Raw genomic sequence first — 23,545 nt, 5'->3', positions numbered from 1 at the left:
ATGAAAAATACGTTTTTCACACTTTTAGACCATATGGGCATACCTAACAATGGATGCCAAAAAAATGGGAAAATTCTCATTTTTGTGTGTTTTTATATCAAAAGTCCATAAAATAATATTTTGTATTACTTCCTGTGTGTCGAGGCCCACATCGATAAAAGCCAATCAAAATGAAGCTCACCAGTTGAATTCCCCATATCTCCGCATCCGTCCAGCACAGGCTGCACAGCTGCTACTGATTACAGAAATCTTCCAATTTATTCCCATTCAAGATAACATCCAGAGAGTGTATTACTCGGTTTCAACTTAATCATCACGCTAAAAAATTTATCTGAAAACATTATAGGGTAGAAATAAGCCACATTAAGAGTAAACTGGTAAAGCTGGCCGACTATCTGATTTGTAAACAAACATCCACACGCTGTCCTGCGTAGCATAGCTACCCGTCCCTAGCTACCGTCCCATCCCCTGAAGGGATGCAACGCTCTGATTGGTTCAGAAACTTCATAGCGGTGTTTCAACTTGAGACCGTCTGAAACTTCAAAATAAAATGTCCACCATTTCCGTTTCACTACGCCTTTTAAAGGCGTAGTGAAACGGAAATGGTGGACATTTTTTTTTATCGCATCCCTTCAGGGGATGGGACGGTAGCTAGGGACGGTAGCTATGGGTAGCTATGCTACGCAGGACAGCGTGTGGATGTTTGTTTACAAATCTGATAGTCGGCCAGCTTTACCAGTTTACTCTTATGTGGCTTATTTATACCCTATAATGTTTTCAGATACATTTTTTAGCGTGATGATTAAGTTGAAACCGAGTAATACACTCTCTGGATGTTATCTTGAATGGGAATAAAAACGGAAGATTTCTGTAATCAGTAGCAGCTGTGCAGCCTGTGCTGGACGGATGCGGAGATATGGGGAATTAAACGGGTGAGCTTCATTTTTATTGGCTTTTATCGATGTTGGCCTCGACACGTCATCACGCAGCACGTTTTTGTTTTCAGGAAGTAATAAAAAATATATTTTTATGGACGTTTGATATAAAAACACACAAAAATGAGAATTTTCTCATTTTTTTGGCATCCATTGTTAGGTATGACCATATGATGACCACGGATATGGTCTAAAAGTGTGAAAAACGTATTTTTCATTTCACTACACCTTTAAGAGACTTAACATTATTTTATTTATAACAAAAAAAGGCATGAACGGTGCAAAAGGTATGAGGTGTGAATGGTCAGTGATATCAGTAGTGTAAAGTGTGTATGGCTGTGTGAACATGGCCTGTATGTGCGAGTGCAGAAAGCAACTGAACTGAAACTACTTCAAACAAACAAAAACAAACAGGCAGTGTGACCTGTGCAAGAGAGGGAGAGGGAGAGGGAGAGAGGGAGAGGGAGAGAGGCCTCGGCCAGCCTGCTCTTATACCCAAGAGGATAATTGGGACCAGGTGTGTCAATCCCCAAGACACACCTCAGCAGGCTGGCCCTCTCCTCCTACACAGGGACAGAGAACAACAATTAGTAACCAATCCCCCCCCCCCCCCCCCCCCCCCCCCCACACACACACACACACACACACACACACACACCCATGGGATGGGTCATCACACTGTCTCTTGAAGCCATCAACCGAGGCTGTCTGTCTGATAGGCAGGGTGAGTAAACTCAGCATACAGCAAAGGCAGCGTCTGTCCATGGTTCTGAATTCATGTTGCTGTATTTAGGCTAGATGTGACTCTGTCCATGGTACTGAATTAATGTTGTAGTATTGAGACTAGCTGTGACTCTGTCCATGGTACTGAATTCATGTTGTGGTATTGAGACTAGATGTGACTCTGTCCATGGTACTGAATTCATGTTGTGGTATTGAGACTAGATGTGACTCTGTCCATGGTCCTGAATTCATGTTGTGGTATTGAGACTTACTAGATGTGACTGTCCATGGTTCTGAATTCATGTTGTGGTATTTAGGCTAGAAGTGACTGTCCATGGCACTGAATTCATGTTATGGTATTGAGACTAGATGTGACTCTGTCCATGGTTCTGAATTCATGGTGTGGTATTGCGACTAGGGTTCTGGATTCATGCTGTGGTATTGAGACTAGATGTGACTCTGTCCATGGTACTGAATTCATGCTGTGGTATTCAGACTAGGTGTGACTCTGTCCATGGTTCTGAATTCATGGTTCTGAATTCATGTTGTGGTATTGAGACTAGATGTGACTCTGTCCATGGTACTGAATGCATGCTGTGGTATTGAGACTAGGTGTGACTGTCCATGGTTCTGAATTCATGTTGTATTTAGGCTAGATGTGACTCTGTCCATGGTTCTGAATTCATGTTGTGGTATTGAGACTAGATGTGACTCTGTCCATGGTTCTGAATTCATGTTGTGGTATTCAGACTAGGTGTGACTCTGTCCATGGTTCTGAATTCATGTTGTGGTTCGTACATTACACGCACATAACACACGCATACATGCATGCACGCTCACAAAAACACACACGCACACACGCACGCACACACACACTGTATAACGCTGCTCCCAACAGCCTAGAAGCCCGGACCATATGACATTGGGCATAATCTTTTCCTCTCCTTTTGTTTTTCAATGAATACTATTACAATGGAAGTACATTTCATAGCATCCTACTGCATCTCTAATCACGGCTTGTATCTTTGTGGATGACTGCATGGAACAGTGGGAACTGAATCATACCCCCTCCTGTCTGGACCTTTCAGCCTACAGTGCTGCTCTCTCTCTCTCTCTCTCTCTCTCTCTCTCTCTCTCTCATCCTTTCCTCACCCCCTCTTATCTCTTTTCCTTCATTTCTAGCACTGTAGCTCGAGGATAAAACGCGTTGATGCAGTTCATGTAGGTACATCAGAGCCTCGTGCATGTCTCTGATCTGCACGTTGCTGCTAGATCAAGTAAACGGCATCATTTCTCCTCCTCCTCCTCCCCCTGATCACTAGATTAAATAGCACACAACGTGTTCAGAGATTGACGGGAGTGCTCAAAAAAATGTTTCACGGTTATTTAGTTTTGTCGAGCATGACTGAAACATATTTCAGTGCTCGGGTGATGCTGTCAAGCGTCAGTTGATCATGTGTTTTTGTTTTGACTCTTTTCACTCTAGTTCTCTCTCCCTATTACAATTCCTTCCCCATTCCGTAAATGGAAGAATAATGAATTATTGCCATTAATCTTATTTAACCCAATCCTTTTTGGGGTTTTTAACCCTGTACGCAGTGTGGCTTGAGCAGCACTTCCAACGGAAACTCGCCAGCAATGACCGACCACGCTGTGGCAGGTCATTGCCGGGGAAAAAATCGTTTCGAAAAAGTTGAAGAAGGTTCTACTTTTCTGCTGCTGCTCTGCAGCGAGACCAAGCCCCCCCCCACAACAAAAAAAAACAACCCAGAAACGTGCTGTAGTCTGTACTAGACTTGGACTATAGTCTACACGGGACGGTGACGTGGATGTCTCACACATTTTGTGGAGTAAAATCATGATCACTGAATGAATGAATGAATGTTTTACACCCCCCAGACAAGATCATCAAACTGCCTCATGGTGGATTGTCAAGGTAAACTGGTGATACGATTAATAAGAAGCAATAAATACAAAATAAATAGAAGCAATCAGGCTGTTTTTTGTAATGGAGGAGGCTGTCCGTTGAAGTCATTCCCTTGTTAACACACACACAGAGAGAGAGAGAGAGAGAGAGAGAGAGAGAGTAAATAAGACAAGGCCACGGAGAGCAGGTCACAGGGAACATTTAACCCATTTTGGGCGGGAACCCCTTTTGGTGTTTTAAACATTATGTTATAATTTAGCTATTGAAAAATAGCAGATCTACAAGCTCATAGCGCGCCACCGAGTGGCGCGCTACGAGCTTGTAGGTCTGCTATTTTTTTTAAATCGTGAAAATATTTATTTCAGAAAACTGGAGGATTTAGAAGATTTTTTTTTTAAATGTGTGAGGTCAGGCCTAAATGGATTAAAACAGGTCCCTGGCTCTACTCTGTTGATTTATCTTCACACTACTTTGTCACTCTCCCTCCAGTTGGGTTTGAGACCCCCAGCGGCATAAATCAGGCGTCTGGTGGGAGTGATGTCATGGCTCAGGACTAATGATGCCTTGACTTACAGCAGAGGCCCTTATTGGTTTAGGTGATGTGAGGATCATACCAATAAGATGCTGCTGTTTTCCTCTGGAGTCGGACTCCATGACTGTGTGATTCACTGACTCTCTCTCTCTCTCTCTCTCTCTCTCTCTCTCTCTCTCTCTCTCTCTCCCTGCTGTTTTGATCACCGCCACGGTCCGATAAATAAGAAAGAAATGCCTCGAGGAAAAGTCGTCTTTTTTTTTTAACCCATTTTGACCTGACATCAGATTTTAGAAATGTCTGTTTGAAAATGACTGTCTGAAAAAGCTATGTTTCTATGTCAGTTGTTCTTTGATTTTTCAAAAATAGCAGACCTACAAGCTCGTAGCGCGCCACTCGGTGGCGCGCTATGAGCTTGTAGGTCTGCTATTTTTCAATAGCTAAAGCATAACATAATGCTAACACCAAAAGGGGTTCCCGCCCAAAATGGGTTAAAAACAGCCTCTCGGCTGTACTCTGGCTGTAGGTCGGCAGCTGCTTTTCGCAGTCATCTTCAACCTTTACTTCACCCCGAGAAACCTGACTCGTTATGACGGCGTCGAGTTACAAAAAGTGAAAAGGAAATGGGAAAATAAAGCAGTTGCAGGCGATAAGGTTCATGAACAAAAGATACCAAAAGACTGTTGCCTTTCTGCCTGCTACACACACACACACACACACACACACACACACACACACACACACACACACACACACACACACACACACACACGCACGCAGGCATGCCCAGACAGCTTACACACCCACAATCGCACCACAATCCACAGCTGCTACATAATTTAACCCATTTATGCCCGACGTCGACATTTTTAAAATGTCTTCAAAATCCTGACAGTTTTCTGAAAAACCTCATGTTTCTATATCAGTGGTGCTCAATATTTCATGTCAAGGACCCCAAAAATTATATGAAATTGCCTCCGCCCCCCCATCTGAAAATATGTTGTTCCAGGGACCTCCCCCCAGAAGCAAAGATTTTAGTTAAAATGTTCACTCTGTAACAATATATATTCAAAGATTTGAGGCACATTTTCACGATTTTTCAAAAATAGCAGACCTACGAGCTCATAGCGCGGCACTCGGTGCCGCGCTATGAGCTTGTAGATCTGCTATTTTTTCAATAGTATAACATAATGATTAAAACACCAAAAGGGGTTCCCGCCCAAAATGGGTTAAACATAATCCTACACACTGTCAATGCGGAATCGTCAGTGCATGCTCAAAAAAACATAATATAGACAATGAGGCGCAAGACAAGGATTCAGACTTCAGAAGTATGAGACATTTTCCTTGAGTCTAAGGAGCCAAGACTTGCATGACAAATCCCCCAGCATGGCTCACCATACAAAAAAAAGGTCTCACTGCTTATATGCCCCAAGAGTAGCACATCCCCTTAACCCATTTTGGGGCGGGAACCCCTTTTGGTGTTAGCATTATGTTATGCTTTAGCTATTGAAAAATAGCAGATCTACAAGCTCATAGCGCGCCACCGAGTGGCGCGCTACGAGCTTGTGTGTGTGTGTGACATTTTTAGAATCTGATCTCAGGTCAAAATGGCTTAACCCATACAGGTCAATGGAAAGGCAGTGACCATCTGGACTACTAAAACAATAAAAACCCCATTGCCTTCGAGGCAATATAAACGGAGCATGATGCAGTCAATCTCACTAAGACACAGCTGTTGGAGGAGAGAACTATATGTATATATATATTTTAGTTCATTTAAATGTTCACATCTTAACCCATTTTGGGCGGGAACCCTTTCTGGTGTTTTAAGAACTATTGAAAAATAGCAGATCTACAAGCATCGAGTGCCGCGCTATGAAATTGTAGGTCTGCTATTTTTGAGAAATCGTGAAAATGTGCCTAAAATCTTTGAATATATATATATTCTTTCGGAGTTTCAGTTTTTAACTCAAATCTTTGCTTCTGGGGGAGGGTCCTGGAAGAACATATTTTCAGATGGGGGGTCGGCGGCTTATTACATATCATTTTTGGGGTCCTTGACATGAAATATTGAGAACCACTGATATAGAAACATGAGGTTTTTTAGAAAAAAGATACATTTTAAAAAGACATTGTTTTAATTTCGACGTCAGGCCAAAATGGGTTAACATTATACTTTCACAACACTGGCATGCACCCGCACTTTCTATAATTCTGACTCTACATATAAACATTTGCACACATGAATGCTATTTACGGTGTGCGACGTGGCGACACTACCAAGTTATAAATCAGGCATGTTGCAGTGAGAATCATAGAGACGTCCAAATGATCTCCGTCCCTTTGTATTGTCTCTGTGTCTGTCTGTCTCTCTCTGTCTGTCTCCGTCTCTTTGGGGAGCGTACCAAAGGGTCTACTTGTTGATGATTTCCTGCAGCCTGTAATGGAGTGTCTAGACTAACTGCGCTGGCTTTTGAATAATGATAGTAATCATTTGTTCACATTCATCCTTGTGCATGTCCTCTTGCTTCACCCTGGTCCACATCTCTCTCTCTCTCTCTCTCTCTCTCTCGCTCTCTCTCTCTCTCTCTCTCTCTCTCTCTCCCCCCTCTCTCCCCCCTCTCTCTCTCCCTCCCTGCCTCCCTACCTCTCTCTATCTGGATCTCTGTCAGATTTCCTTTTGATGTCAGTGTTTTTGCAGTTAACTGATTGCGATGTGCATGGACACAATGTGCTCTTGAGAGAAGGGGGGACTGTAATTTTCCGAGTGGTGTACTTCATGCAGTCTCGATATGTCAAGACAATCACCCGAGCTTAGACGACGGGCGTAATTCAAAGTCTCACTCCCACCGAGAGCTTTATGTCAAAGCGTTCTCCCCGCCAGTTCTGTGGGAGAATGAGGTTGTCCATCATACGCTCCCCAGCTATAGTCTATCTGTAAAACATGTGTCAAATGGACGTCTCACCTGGCTGGACTTAACCCATCCTGGGTGGGAACTCCTTTTGGTGTTTTAAAGCATTATGTTATACTTTAGCTTTCGAAAAATAGCAGATCTACAAGCCGAGTGCCGCTTGTAGGTCTGCTATTTTTCAAAAGTCTTGAAAATGTGGTGCAAGTCTTTGAATATATATATTCTTTCAGAGCAAACGTTTTTAACTCAAATCTTTGCTTCTGGGGGGGGGGGGGGGTCCCTGGAACAACATATTTTCAGATGTGGGGTCTGCGGCCAATTACATACATTTTTGGGGGTGCTTGACATGAAAATGCTTGAGAACGACTGACATAGAAACATGTGTTTTTCTAGAAAACTGTCAGAATTTAGAAGGCATTTTGTAGAATCGTTCTCAGGTCTAAACGGGTTAAGTCAAGCGTCTCTTTGTTTCCTTCAGTCATTTTACATCCCTCTCAAAGTGGAGTAAACCATCACTTTCAACCTGCATATGGTGTCCCTGTTTTGGGCACATACAGTATATATACCCTATAGGCATTTTTTGAAAAATTGTCAAATGTTTCCAAACTTTTACAAATAACCACACATTATAAATAGTGGAGGTGCTCCTGTGGCCGACTAGCCTGGAACTCACCTATGCTTTTTATGGCATAGGCAGCTTCCGGCAGGATCCGCCCGGAGAAAGTATGCGCAGCTGCGCAAAAATGGGACTAATTACTTAGAGCGACAGAGAGAGAGAGGAGTGTGTGTGTGTGTACATGTGTGCGTGTGTGTGTCAATTTAACAAAGGTGCAGACGATCAGAAATCAGCAGAGAGTGAGCGATGTTTGCACTACTCTATGCCGAATTGAAGTGGACTCGGACGCAGACTCTTTTTTTTCTCCCTGGAAATAAAAACGTCTGGGTTTCCGAGGCTAGTGGCCGACTGGCAACATGCATGGTGGATTATAAGCCTATCTCACAGAATTTCCCCGCCCCCCTAAATACGCCCCCTTTCGGGGTTAGTGGTGATAGCGCGACGTCACTCCATAACTCCATAGACACTACATGTTAACCGAGGTTATTTAAGAAGTCTACAACTTTTGTTTTCTCAAGGTAAGGTTTGTTCTATCTGTTCGACCTGATTTACCATCTTGTTTGCTTCATAATAATATTGGTCTGTCACATTTTTACATTAGAAAATGTACTTAGATTCTCCAGAGAAAAAAACGTGTAAATGCTCATGTTAAAGACACCACTATTTACCGGAAGTGGGCGTGGAAAGCGGGCTGTGAGATAGGCCTATTATGGCACCGAGGGGGGCGCTCTTGTCAACATTACGGCCAATCAGAATTTGCGTCCTCACCGTAGTCTTCAATGTTTGTATTTACTATTCACGCAATGTTTGTGTGTACACACAAACACTCAAAACTGGCCATTCATTGTCAATATAACGGTAAATGGCGTTCAATGTTTGTGTTAGGACAATGTGTGTGTTTACACAGACCCTCAAAGCTGGACATAAGAGTGGCTAGCGCCTCTCAAAAGGAAATAAGTGGAGGCGACAGGAGGAGGGTTTAATAGGTTAAACAATTTGTCCCCTAGACCAGGGGTTCTCAACGTTTTTGGCCGGGGACCCCAGGAAATTCTTTGGCAATGTCTCGGGACCCCCGCCCCGCCCCCTCCCGACCCCCAATATAAATTGACTGCTACAATAACCTTAAACCATTTTGGGCGGGAACCCCTTTTGGTGTTTTAAGCATTGTTATAATTTAGCTATTGAAAAATAGCAGATCTACAAGCTCATAGCGCGCCACCGAGTGGCGCGCTATGAGCTTGTAGGTCTGCTATTTTTGAAAAATCGTGAAAAATTTTTTTAAAAAAAAATCTTTTTTTTTTTTTTTTTTTTTTGAAAATAATTTGGGGACCCCCTAAAATAATTTGGCGACCCCCCCCCCCGAGGGGTCGCGACCCACGGGTTGAGAACCCCTGCCCTAGACAACTAGACGGACGGGCAGACACATACTGATGTCTGCTGGGATGGGGCGGGGTGATGATGTCATCCTTAATCCTTTCCACCACAAGGATGTGTGTGTGTGTGTGTGGTGCTGTGGTTCTAAACCTTGTTTTAACGTTGCCTAAGACGTTCCCTAAGAGAATAAGAGACTATGTGTGACCTTTCACGTTTTTTAATATCCATATCATTGTATAAAATTATGGTTAAAGTTTAACCCGTTAAACTCTTTAAACCGATTTGCTTTGGGGGAGGAGCTCTTGGCATTCCCGGACCCCTCCTTTGAGAACCACATATTTTTAGAGACACATTTCATTTGTATTTGTGGTTCTTTGCTTTGCTTTGTTCCTTGATTGAAATCTGTTCCCCCTTCTTAACCCATTTTGGGGCCGGGAACCCCTTTTGGTGTTTTGAGCATTGTTATAATTTAGCTATTGAAAAATAGCAGATCTACAAGCTCATAGCGCGCCACCGAGTGCCGCGCTACGAGCTTTTAGGTCTGCTATTTTAGAAAAATCGTGAAAATGTGGAATATATCTTTTTTCAGAGCGAACGTTTTTAACTCGAACCTTTGCTTCTGAGGGGTCCCTGGAACAACATATTTTCAGATGGGGGTTGGAGTCCAATTACATATAATTTTTGGGGTGCTTGATTTGAAATATTGAGCACCACTGAAACATGGGTACTTCAGAAAACTGGAGGATTTAGACAAGACATTTTATAAACTTCGACGTCAGGCCAAAATGGGTTAAAATTAAAAACCACATGTGGATAATGACTGGGCTGGCATAGAGAGGTGGGCTGTGGCATTTCCACCTGCACAGTGGCTCATTGATTTATGACAGGCTGAATGCGGCTGTAATGAGAAGTTCCACGCAGTTTGTTTTGACTAATGAGGACACTTGCAGCCAATGCATGTCCCTGGGTAACTTCCGTATAGGTCACGGATGTACTATGTTGACGTACTGTAGTTGCATGCTGGGTTTACGATTACATTTTTTAAATATAGTTTTAATTTTCTTCCAATTCCCATATTTGTTTACCTCATTAACACAATCGGCACTGGGATTTCTTTCAAAATAGAAGCTCGAGGTGCCGGGAAGATATGTCCGCTTTTACTCTGTAAAAAAAACGTTCCGGACAAAAACCGGGAGACATATTTTTGCTTGCTTACCTCGCTAAGATTACGATAACGTCGCTGATGATCGCTCGCTTCATATTTTGAACGAGAGGCATGTTGAAGTCAGAAATGAAGAGCTTAGTATATCCATCTGGTCAAAACCACGGAGAGCTCCTTAGATTACGTGCGCCGAGCCTTTCTTTGTGAGCGGTATATACAGGGAAGTGAACGACAACGCTCATGCGCGAAAGAGCAAGGAGTATGGTGCAGAAGGAGAGGCCAACTCAAAAGAAAAAGAAAAAAAAATCAGAATATTTTTCTCTCGTTTGATATCAATGCAAATGCGCTAACCCGGTTGGATTAGTTCCCACACGTCGTACGGTCTAAATTCTAAATCCTGACTTAATAATAATACAAATAATTAACAAAAATGACATTCTCGGCTTGAAAGGTAGAACAATTTATAGGTGTAACAGGTCTAAATTGGTTAAAGCTGTAATCCGACCATTATGTTTAATGCATATGTGATTCAAACCTTGATTCAAAAACTTAGACTGCTCTTGCAAAATGGGCCCCAAGGCTCGGGCAAGGCTTACGCATTTACATACGACTAATCTCACCTGGAAATTTCATTCATGAAATTGTAGTGCTTAAAGCTTTACAGCTACACAATATTGGTTTTCATTTTCTGACGGCACTCCAATTACATGTGCTCTAACCCCCCAGAGAGCACAGTTCCATACGATCGATTACAGTGATGATGCTGTCATTTTACTATTCATAGATGGATCACGTGCTTGCTGAGGAAGAACCACAAGAACACAAAAATGCATTAACCTTTTTGAGAAGAAGTGGTGATAATTGGAATGTTTAAACGTTTGAGAATACAGGAAGCATACACAGTAATACCTTGTGTCCATCCATCCATCTTCAACCGCTTATCCGTAGTCGGGTCGCGGGGGCAACAGCTCCACCAGAGAGCTCCAGACTTCCCTCCCCAGAGCAACATTAGTGACTAACTCCTGGGGGATCCCGAGGCGTTCCAAGGCCAGTGAGTCGATGTAATCCCTCCATCTGCGCCTTAGTCTGCCCGGGGTATCCTCCCTGTGAGACGTGCGTCGAGGACCTCCCTAGGGAGATGCCCGAGAGGCATCCTAACCAGATGCCCGAACCACTTGAGCTGGCTCCTTTCCAGGCGGAGGAGCAGCGGCTCTACTCCGAGTCTCTCCCGCGTCCTCACCTTGTGTCCATTTATTGAATTGTAACTGTTAAGTGTACAAAATGTTTGGGACACTTACAAGTCCATTTGGTTACATTTGTACTTTCAGAGGTAAATCAAATGGTGGGCTTGAGTAGGAATCGTAGGATCTCCGCTGTGTGTTTTATTTAATTTCATCCTGAAGTATAGGTGGGTGATTCCAGTTTAAAGAACATACTATCATTGGGAGTAGGTTCTATAGTTCATCACATGACTATTAACACAGGACGAAGTTCACCGACCTTTCCATTAGTAACACCCAGCGCCCAGGATGAAGTTTTATCCAAAAGACGAAGTTTATTGATATGAAAACCGATCGCATCGCTCCACAGCCTAGGAGCGCCTGTTGCGCAATACTCGATGTTGCGTAACAGTGGGACGTCATCGAAAATCTTAAAACGTTAATACCTCGCGATCTAAATCATCCCGTCCAATTCTAAGAAAGGATCATGTGTTAGACGGTCCACTACGGTCCAGTCGCTAGTCGCGGTAGATTTATTCTTACCTCCCGTTGTTGTCGATCGGCTCTAGAGTGTTTTGGCTACATTTAGCTGCTACGTATACATCCACATCCGGGATAACATCCGGTCCGTCTGTAAAAGTGCTCCGCTGCTATAAATCGCTGGGCGCTATGATTTAATGGATTAAATAACCCCGGGCAATCGGAGTGTTAGGGATGTCCCGTTCACGTTTTCTTTGCTCCCGATCCAATTCCGATCATTTGTGACAGTTTCTGACCGAGGCTATCATTGTTTTTGTTTTTTTGTGTCTTTGTTCATGTCATATGAAAGCGGGGAATCATAGCTTCAAATTGACATATTGGTGGTTCAGTTTGACCCACCAGTTTTGGAGATATGGCTTATAGAGTAATTCATGTCTTGCAGAGAAACAGCGAGTTGAGAAAACAGGCTTGAAAGGTTCACTGCTGTGGTCTCTAACATTACGCCTAGCTACATGTTTAAGAATTTATTTCATATTCATATGTCTATTTCAGCTCTGACATGCTGAATCCTAACTATACCCCCCCTCATGGACAACTGGTGGTTCCCCGGACCATTGGTTGAAAACCACAGCTTTTGATGATTCTATAGCTCCAGGTTTGGAGTGGCGTCTGACTCTTCACAGTGGCCCGAGGCTGCCGTTCCATACAGCAGTGGTTCCCAAAGTGGGGTCCGGGGACCCCCAGGGGTACTTGAGGGAGTTCCAGGGGGGACCCAGCAAGATGATAATTTGTAACCAAATGGACCCTTATGGGTCTGTAACTCAGAGAGCGTACAAATGGAACCAAATGGACCTGGTTCATAGACTAATGCATGTCAAACTCGGGGTCGTACAGAGAGCGTACAAATGGAACCAAATGGACCCGTTCATAGACTAATGCATGTCAAACTCGGGGTCCTTGAAATTAAACGGGTTGAAAATCACTGCTAGAGACATAACAATCTTCTCTTATGGGGGCTTATTAGTGTCAATTTGGGGGTCCTTGACATGAAAAGGTTTGGGAACCACTGCTGCCGTTCCATTACAGTACCTAGAAGCTGCCGTTCCATTACAGTACCTGGAAGCCGCCGTTCCATTACAGTACGTGGAAGCTGCCGTTCCATTACAGTACGTGGAAGCTGCCGTTCCATTACAGTACGTGGAAGCTGCCGTTCCATTACAGTACGTGGAAGCTGCCGTTCCATTACAGTAGGTGGAAGCTGCCGTTCCATTACAGTACGTGGAAGCTGCCGTTCCATTACAGTAGGTGGAAGCTGCCGTTCCATTACAGTAGGTGGAAGCTGCCGTTCCATTACAGTACGTGGAAGCTGCCGTTCCATTACAGTACGTGGAAGCTGCCGTTCCATTACAGTACGTGGAAGCTGCCGTTCCATTACAGTACGTGGAAGCTGCCGTTCCATTACAGTACATGGAAGCTGCCGTTCCATTACAGTACGTGGAAGCTGCCGTTCCATTACAGTTCGTGGAAGCTGCCGTTCCATTACAGTACATGGAAGCTGCCGTTCCATTACAGTACATGGAAGCTGCCGTTCCATTACAGTACGTGGAAGCTGCCGTTCCATTACAGTACATGGAAGCTGCCGTTCCATTACAGTACGTGGAAGCTGCCGTTCCATTACAGTTCGTGGAAGCTGCCGTTCCATTACAGTTCGTGGAAGCTGCCGTTCCATTACAGTACGTGGAAGCCGCCGTTCCATTACAGTACATGGAAGCTGCCGTTCCATTACAGTATGTTAGAAGCTGCCGTTCCATTACAGTACATGGAAGCTGCCGTTCCATTACAGTACGTTGGAAGCTGCCGTTCCATTACAGTACGTGGAAGCCGTTCCATTACAGTACGTGGAAGCCGCCGTTCCATTACAGTACGTGGAAGCTGCCGTTCCATTACAGTACGTGGAAGCCGTTCCATTACGGTACGTGGAAGCTGCCGTTCCGTTACAGTACGTGGAAGCTGTTCCATTACAGTACGTGGAAGCTGCCGTTCCATTACAGTACGTGGAAGCTGCCGTTCCATTACAGTACGTGGAAGCTGCCGTTCCATTACAGTACGTGGAAGCTACCGTTCCGTTACAGTACGTGGAAGCCGTTCCATTACGGTACGTGGAAGCTGCCGTTCCGTTACAGTACGTGGAAGCTGTTCCATTACAGTACGTGGAAGCTGCCGTTCCATTACGGTACGTGGAAGCTGCCGTTCCATTACAGTACGTGGAAGCCTCATAGCGGTTAGAGCAGTACATGAGAACACGTACAGCGAGTGAACCTAAACCTAAATAGCGCTGCTAATGATGATGATGGGATTGTGCAGAGCCCCAGGGGATAAAGATACGGAGCGTAATGGGCTAAAATGTGACAACCCTCCATAACAACCCCTTTGCTGACATTGACTTTTCTCTCTCTCTCTCTTCTATACCATGATGCAGAGATGTCATGATTAACCCATTCTGAGCGGGAACCCCTTTTGGTGTTTTAAGCATTGTTATAATTTAGCTAGTGAAAAAAAGCAGATCTACAAGCTCATAGCGCGGCACCGAGTGCCGCGCTACGAGCTTGTAGATCTGCTATTTTTTTTAAATCGTGAAAATGTGGTGCAAAACTTTGAATATAATCTTCCAGGGGGAAGGTTTTTAACTCAAATCTTTGCTTCTGGGAGGGTCCTGGAACAACATATTTATTTATTTTTGGGGGTCCTTGACATGAAAATGTTTGAGAATGACTGACATAGTAAACTGTCAGGATTTAGAAGGCATTTGTAGAATCGTCCTCAGGTCTAAGTGGGTTAGAGTCATTAAAATGTACTGCAGTCAGTGTGGTAATTGCAGTCATATCTCTGCGTGGCACATTGCGTGCTCACTATAATCCTGTTTGCGTTGCTTACAGTCTAAGCATACAATACGTTAGGCTACGTATAGTGCAGCTCTACTTTAAACCAGATGCAACTATACAAAAGAGATTTAGCTGTTACATTTACTACGTATATCAGTAACCTAAAACAAATCGTTGGTTTTAATTCCCAACTCTCAGGAGTCTACAATGAGAGAGAGAGAGAGAGAGAGAGAGAATGTTTTCATATCCGGGTTTCTCACTCGCAGACCTCCATTGTAAGAAACGGCTTGTGTTAGCAGGAGCTCACGATGTTAACAAAGAGGCCAAACATTTTGAAAATAGCAGATCTCCAAACTCACAATGCCTCGCAACCGATCTGCTATTTTCGCAATAATGATGTATCTGTGGAACCGAGTCAAACTATGTAATGCCTAAACTCCTACATTTCAACTGCTTATCAGGGTGGGGGGGGGGTCGTCTCCAGTTCAAATAGGATTTGAATATATGATTTGATTCGCCTGGAAAGGAGCCAGCTTAGGTGGTTCGGGTGGTTCGGCGTGCCACCGAGTGGCGCGCTACGAGCTTGTAGGTCTGCTATTTTTGAAAAATCGAAGAACCACTGACATAGAAACATAGCTTTTTCAGAAAACTGTCAGGATGTAGAAGACATTTTTAGAATCTGATCTCAGGTCAAAATGGGTTTAATTCAGAGCGACTTACGTACAGTAAACAAGAACAACAACAACATGGTAATACATCAGATACATCACAATAGTCATCATGAATCATACGTAAGCTAAGAACCTAACAGTGGAATAGTGGGTAGATTATTAGAGCCCTACAGTACATGGGCTCAGCAATTTCCCCTTTGGAGTAACAGATAATGTCTGTGCTGACGTCAGTGGCTCCGTGCTGGCGTCACGGCTTGGTCTGGAGTGGTGGTTGCTTTGTGTGCGTGTGGGCTGGAAAAACTGGTTTGTGTGAAAACAGCAAAACCCCTGTGACTTGGCTGCACTGTAGCTGCTGTGTTAACCCATTTTGGGCGGGAACCCCTGTTGGTGTTTTAAGCATTATGTTATACTTTAGCTATTGAAAAATAGCAGATCTACAAGCTCATAGCGCGCCACCGAGTGGCGCGCTATGAGCTTGTAGGTCTGCTATTTTTGAAAAGTCGTGAAAATGTGGCGCAAATATATTTCAGAGCGAACATTTTTAACTAAAATATTTGCTTCTGGGGGGTCCCTGGAACTACATATTTTGAGATGGGGGTCCGTGGCCCAATAGAGATAATTCTGGGGGTCCTTGACATGAAAAAGGTTGAGTACCACTCACATAGAAACATGTTTTTTCAGAAAAATGTTAGGATTTAGAAGCCTTTTTTTTAATCGACCTCAGTCCAAAATGGCTTAAATAATACTTTGTTTACCCTCCCCGCCTGTACGCCCCAGATTGCATTACAGATATGACTGCATTGACTGGAGAAAACACGGGTGGCTTTTGAAGTATACCCTTACCTGAGTGCTGCAAAACATTTTCCTTCCGAGAAGATTAATTTAAAAAAACTGTGGCCGTAATATTTCAAAAAGAAAACGGTGTTGCAGCATTCCATTCAATAACAGCTGTGCGAGTCAAGTTTCTATTCGCTAGGCCCCCTCTCTGCGAATGTGCACAACACAGTAAAGAACCTGGGTGTTCACTTTGACTCCAGCTTACATTTTAACAAACAAGTGTCCAGTGCAGTGAGTAGCAGTTTTTGTCAGTTAAGAACAATAGCAAAATTGAAACCGATTTAGCTTACCTGGAAACTGTGATCCACGCTTTTATCACCGTGACCTCTCGATTGGACTTTTGTAACTCCTTGTATCGTGGCCCGACTCAATCCACTCTCTCCCGCCTACAGATGTTCCAAAACTCAGCTGCAAGTCTTTTAATAATAATGAATTGCATTTTTATAGCGCTTTTCCAAGTGCTCAAAGCGCTTTACAATGGTTCATTCATTCATACATTGGGAGTTGAAGCGGCGAACAGTCGACGCCAGCGTCCTCACTTCCCACATTCACACACCAATGGTGGCAAGCTCACACCGACCAACTCATTGGAGGCAATGTAGGGTTCAGTGTCTTGCCCAAGGACACTTCGACATGTGGACAGGAGGAGCTGGGATTCGAACCGCCGACCCAGGGATCATTGGACGACCTGCTCTACCTCCTGAGCCACAGCCGCCCATAGACAGGAACCAGAATGCGTGAGCACATAACCCCGGTTCTGGCCCAACTGCAAACACAGAATACATTTAAAAATTCCATGTTTTGTTTTTAAAGCCCAAAATGGCCAGTACATTTGTGACCTGGTTTCTGCACCTCCCGCTTCCAGGGTACTCAGGTCAACCTCCCACATGCCCCTTGTTGTCCCCTCAACTTTTCTCCATTGCCTTTAGCTCTTGGCCTGTGAACGTTTTAACCTCTTTGTAAATAGTATTACATGCGCTCATGTAATACTCCCCCCTCCATGCTCTCATGGTCCTTGTGATGTTGTTATATTGTATCGTTGTATGAAGTATTGAATATTTTTCGTTTATTTTATTATTTTGTATTTTTATCAGGTCCTTTTTATATGGAAAGCACTTTGGGTCAACTTCTGTTGTTTTTTAAATGTGCTATATAAATATAGGTGACTTGACAGTGTATGACAGTGCACTTTAGTGTATCAGCTCCAATCTTTAGCTAATCCAAACCACCGTCAGTTATTCTAATTATATTGGTTCCAAATTAATACCTATGCCTAACAGTATGGCACTGTCTGCATTTTGACTGTTTTAGATGGCATCAGCGTCACAGGCCTGCCCATGTCCAGTCCACTGCGCACGATCCTCAAGCCGAGGGGAGAGGCCAAGACTGGCAGCAGCGAGTCCAGCAAGGCCGAGTACAGCCACATCAAGGTAAGAGACACGCACGCGGCTGTGTTTTTAAAAATGTTTGACACGCCTATAATGACGTGTCCTCCTAACCTATCGCTTTCAACGCTAGGCTGAAAGTGGTTAATTAATTAGTTCCCTCTTGCTTGCTTGTGTGTCGAAGAGAAGGATTGTCAAACAAATGCGCTCTCTCCCCATGCCTTTTATTTGATGCCCTATCTTTACCGCATAATGAACGCCTCAGGTTATATTTGCCTTTACTTTATGTGTGTGTGTGTGTGTGTGTATGTACACGTGCACATGCACACGCCGGTGCACGTAGCTAAGCCACAGCATTGTTTAACACCAAACTGCACCTTTTTACCCCAACAAGTCTGAGAGAACGAACAACGATTGAGTGCAGCGTGTGTCTCCCTTGTGCTCCTTATGCTCACCCCTTGCCTCTAGAGATCAGAATGTAGAGTTTAGAGGGATATAACACAGGAGGGGAAAAAAAGTAAGAAACGAAATGATATATCATGCAGTATATCATCTGACAGAAGGTGTGGGAACATTGTGATAGAAACAGTTGGAGTGGAAACATCCCGGTGTGAGGTCAAAGTGATGGACCGCTCTGAGTTGACTTGTAATGGGCTTTGAATAAAAGTAAGGGAAGAGAACAAGTTGCAGAAAAGTCATGATGTTCCTTTCCAATCTCTCCGTCGATGTCCTCTTTCATAACCTGCGTCAGATGATCCTTTGCTCGATGTATCACTGTCAGTTCACATTTGTCTGTCCAGCGCTGGTGTACAGTATAATAGTGTGTCTACTGTAGGGCTTTGTTTCTGAACCTGTGGTCCATGGGTATTAATGCTATGCAATGATGGCAATGTAATATATATAGATATATACAGCCCCGTCGCTAGGTATACGCTCACTACGCACTATGCGTAGGGCAACACGTCGCTGAGGGCAACACAATGAGCGAGGCGGCAAGCCCCCTTTTTAATTTTTTTCACGCGTTCTTCCTGCAACGCAACTTGCGTGCCTCCACCACGCTGCTCTGCTCAGACACAGCTGTACAGTTGCCCCTCCCTCTCACTCACGTCTCCACCGGTCTGGTATAGTAGCAGAGTCACGTGTATACTGTCAACATTATTCAAAAATAGCAGACCTACAAGTTCGTAGCATGTGAGCTTGTAGATCTGCTATTTTTCAAATAAGCTAAAGTATAACCTAATGCTTAAAACACCAAAAGGGGTTCCCGGCCAAAATAGGTTAGAGAACTCATCGCCCCTAAACGCGCCACTCGAAGCCTCCGCTCTTCCAACACCCGCCTTCTCCCCCGTCCCCAAAACCATGCTCCGTGCGATGGCCGACCGGCAGGGCTGGACTGGGACAAAAATTCGGCCCGGGCATTTTCGCGTGAATTTGGCCCAGACCGGCCCACCACAACCAGCGCGCAGATAGGCAACATAATATTATGTGGCCCCCCCCCCTGCACTGCACCGCCGGGGGGGGGTCAGGGGGGGCGCTACCCCAGAATGGCAGCACGCCCGGACCTTTCCTGGTGGCCTGCCGCCTATTGGCCTGCCTGCCTGTTTTTTATCATGGCGGCCCCCTACGGTCGCGGCCCACCGGGAAAATGCCCGGTATGCCCGGTGGCCAGTCCAGCCCTGCCGACCGGGCCCTCTGCTACATGCTGTAGCCCCATGCCTGTGGAATTCTATAGTAGCAGAGTCACGTGTGTACTGCCAACATTATTTTGTTTTGAGACAAAAGCGCATCCCCGCCGGTTACAAGAGAAGGGAAACAGACGTTTAGAAGACTAGAGGCTCCAGCATGATGCATCACTTGCAAAGTTGCAGGTATGTTGATGTGTTCATTATTTTACTGACATTAGGACAAGTGGGGAAGTAGAAACGTGGAGAGGAGATGGTGTGTTTTGGACAAACAACAGTGGTGTTGATTTGTGTCAAATGGAGTCTGTATGGCTGAAGATAAACACGTTAAGTCGGTGTGAGAGGAGTTATTGTGTGTTTTGGACAAACAGCGTGGTGTTGATTTGTGTCAGCTGAATCTGCATGTGTTTGTGTTGGAGCGCCTCAGTGTGGCATGTGCAACCTCTTCCAGAGAGAGAGGGAGACACTAAATCTCAGCTGGAGAAATATGTTGTTTGCATGCATGCATCGCTGCCTTGCATGCTGTGTGCTACTATGCCAAGTGACTGACAAGTGTTGAGTCTGTCACTCACTTTGAGTGATTTATGGCGTTATATTTCTGTTACAATCGGTCGGACCCACGGTTGTCCAGAACCGCCACAAAAGGCCTTTTTTCATTTGGCGGCCATCTTGAAAAATGACCACCATATTGGATTTTCCGTTGGCTCGGTTTAAAAAGGTAAAGAGATGACCCAGAGGCATGTTCATTCATGCCACATTTCACGCTTGTATCACCAAGTGAAAGATCGTTCCTATAGGCCTATCTCACAGCCGGCGTTCCACGCCCACTTCCGGTAGATAGTGGTGTCATTTAACATTAGGCATTTACACTTTTTTTCTCTGGAGAATCTAAGTACATTTCCTAATGTTAAAATGTCAAAGACCGATAATAATATGAAGAAAACACAATGGTATAACAACTCAAATAAGTAGAATAAACCTTACCTTTACAAAACGGTAGTTTGTGGCTTGTGAAAATACCTCTTTTAACATGGAAGCCTATGGAACGAAAAAAAAATAACACCACTAGGTGTGTATATATATATATATATATATATATATATATATATATATATATATATATATATATATATAGGTGCGTGAGCATAGCAGCCGCTGTATACAGCCGCTTGTTTGTCAGATGTGGGTCCGCGGCGCACAAACGTTTGAGAACCACTGGTCCAGATAGCTAGAAGAAAAGGTTGAGCACCACTGAGGTCTGAGGGAGGGAGGGGTGGGGGTGGGGGTGTATGGTGGAAGGGGTTCACTGAGTTCTGCCTGCTGTGACCAAAGGAGCGAAGTTCCTCCCCGCCGTGACTCATCTGCACTGGCAGCCGAAAGCGCAGCACGCAGGCCGCCGGAGCTGACGCACACGCACACACAGCGCACGCACACGCACACACACACACACAGCCCACACATTCAATCACCAGGCACACTATTAACAACACGAGCAACGTGCTCTAGTGGAGTGGTTCTCAAACTGTGGTCCGGGGGCCCCCCGGCGGTACATTATTGATAATAATGTATTCAATCAATGAATGATGCTGATATTTTAGGAAAGGACACTTGCGGGAAACACATGTTATACAGTTGAGCGAATACCAGATTTCCCATTTAGGCCTGACGTAAAAAAAAAAAAAAAAGACGTTCGCTCTGAAAGAATATATATTCAAAGATTTGCGCCACATTTTAACGATTTTTCAAAAATAGCAGACCTACAAGCTCGTAGCTATGAGCTTGTAGATCTGCTATTTTTCAATAGCTAAATTATAACATAATGTTTAAAACACCAAAAGGGGTTCCCGCCCAAAATGGGTTAACTAAGCCCCACCCTCACCCACTTAGACACTCCCACTTGGACACTTTCCAGCCGGGCTCATTCATTCCAATGTAAATAAAATGGATTTTACACATTAAATACTGGTTCATTTTTGGAACCGGACCTTCAAAATCTCTTCCAAATCCGTCAACAAGGCCTGCCGTATGCACTGGACAAATATGTGCGTGACATTACTTTTTTTAAAACAATGTTTTATCATAATAGGAAAACTATTGGTGGAGAGGTTTGTCTAACCAATGTTATGCTTAGCTGTGATTGGACCATAGCAGTTTGGGGAGGGGCTTAGCTATAGGTCAGTTGAAAAGCAGAGATCCAGTGTAAGAGGGAGCTGTATGTAAACGGGACCGCCTTGTTGAGGAAATGAGGTGTGATGGCATGTGGGACAGCATGGCTGATTGAAAGCAATCAGCAGACTTGACAGCTGATTCCGGCTGAGGCGTATGTGTGACTCCCATGCCCTGCATGAACTAACGCAATGCGTCAATATACTGAGTTCCATTGATCCCAAGCCAGGACTGCAAATCGATCGATTGATCATTAAAACAAGCATGCTCTGAAACTACACGTTTTTGGAACTACATGTTTTTTGATCCAGAAAGGGTTTGACAACCACATGGTGTAGTGCAGGGGTTCTCAACGTTTTTGGCCGGGGACCCCCGGAAATGCTTTGGCAATGTCTCGGGACCCCCGCTCCCTCCCGACCCCCAATATAAATTGACTGCTACAATAACCTTAATAATAGAGACAATACACCATAAATAAATACTGAAACCAGATACATTAGGGAAGGTGTATACTGTGTATGCATGTACTATGTGTACTATGTAAACTCTTAATTTCCACAAATATAATTTCTGGGACCCCCCTACATAATTTGGCGACCCCCCCCGAGGGGTCGCGACCCACGGGTTGAGAACCCCCTGGTGTAGTGTACTTGAGCACTCCAAAAACAAGTCTAGTGCACGCAGTATACGTGTCTGTGACACTAAACCTCCCTTGCGCCCGAACAGCCATATTACGGGTTTGACGCACAGTGGTCGGAGTGACAGCTGGGTCAACAGGACGGGCGACGAGGTAAAAGGGTGCAGACAGAGACAGAGACCCACCGGGGGAAGGTGACAAGTCTCCCTAATCACCTCTCGAGTTTTAAAAGCACACCACCTCCAGTCTGGCCCTGACCAGCTGCCCACATCAGCATTCTCCTCCATGGTTTGCCAAGAGTCCTCTCACCTTTCTGTACTATTAATATACCTCCCTTCTGGACTCCTTCGCATAAATACATCCGGCTCCTTCCTATACAGCCCCGACGCAGAAGCCGGCAAGGCCATTTTAATAAGCGAGTTGAGCTTGTTAAAAGGGAGAGAGTTTGACTGGCAGCTCTGAGTTACAAAGCAGATTATGCTGCTGGTGAGACCCAGGCTGAGGTAATCTTAGCCCGTTAAAACCGGGCAAAGCTTCTGTGTCATTTTCGATTTATTTATTTTTTTGCATTGGGCTATTCAAAACTCTTTCAACACTTTTTGGAAAAATCGCTATCGAGACGGTTTTTAGCGTTGTCCCTGCGGTGTGATATGTCCCGTTGCGCGTTGACACTCGTCGTCCCATGTTGTCCCAAGTGATTCGACGCGTGGAATTCAATGGCCCCAAACCACACAACAAAGGGTCACCATATTGCAACTCCTCGCAAACGTTTGGACCCAAGGAGTTGCATGTCGACCCTTTGGTGTGGTTAGGGCTTTAGGTCTTTTTTCTTTACATTTTTATTTTGTGACACCCAGTGTCAGTTATCTATTGTAATCTTGGGCGCTACACTTCCTCTGCCAACCTGGGGGGGGGGGGGGGGGGGGGGCAGCGGACTGACCTCATGCCTCCTTCTATGCATGAGGAGTCCAAGCTGCTTCTTTTCACCTGACAGGGGAGAGTTTCCCCGGCCGGACGTAGCGCGTGGAAGGAACACGTTATTCCGACCAGTTCCTTTCCCCTCCATCAGGCACCCCGGCTGGCCAGGGGGAGGCAGTTTTAGAGACCAGGATTACTGCATGTTTTTTGTGAGGGTACCTACCCTAGGGGACACGGGGAGAACATGTGAGGGTATCTACCCTAGGGGACACGGGGAGAACATGTGAGGGTGCCTACCCTAGGGGACACGGGGAGAACATGTGAGGGTACCTATACCCTAGGGGACACGGGGAGAACATGTGAGGGTACCTACCCTAGGGGACACGGGGAGAACATGTGAGGGTACCTACCCTAGGGGACACGGGGAGAACATGTGAGGGTACCTACCCTAGGGGACACGGGGAGAACATGTGAGGGTACCTA

At 44.8% G+C, this 23,545-nt stretch overlaps 1 protein-coding gene across 1 annotated transcript in view; it reads left to right on the top strand.

The window, feature by feature from the left end:
- The window catches only part of trappc9 (trafficking protein particle complex subunit 9), a 493,006-nt gene that overhangs the window by 194,467 nt on the left and 274,994 nt on the right, over window positions 1–23,545 (top strand). Inside the window, 1 exon segment of the mRNA XM_079521861.1 lies at window positions 17,586–17,704. Within this exon segment, the coding sequence (XP_079377987.1) occupies window positions 17,586–17,704 (119 nt within the window).

This window comes from Electrona antarctica, assembly GCF_951216825.1.
Source record: "Electrona antarctica genome assembly, chromosome: 15".
In the NCBI taxonomy this organism is placed as follows: Eukaryota; Metazoa; Chordata; class Actinopteri; order Myctophiformes; family Myctophidae; genus Electrona; species Electrona antarctica.
The sequence above is the reverse complement of the archived record's forward strand: the minus strand, read 5'-3'. Positions and strand labels throughout refer to the sequence as shown.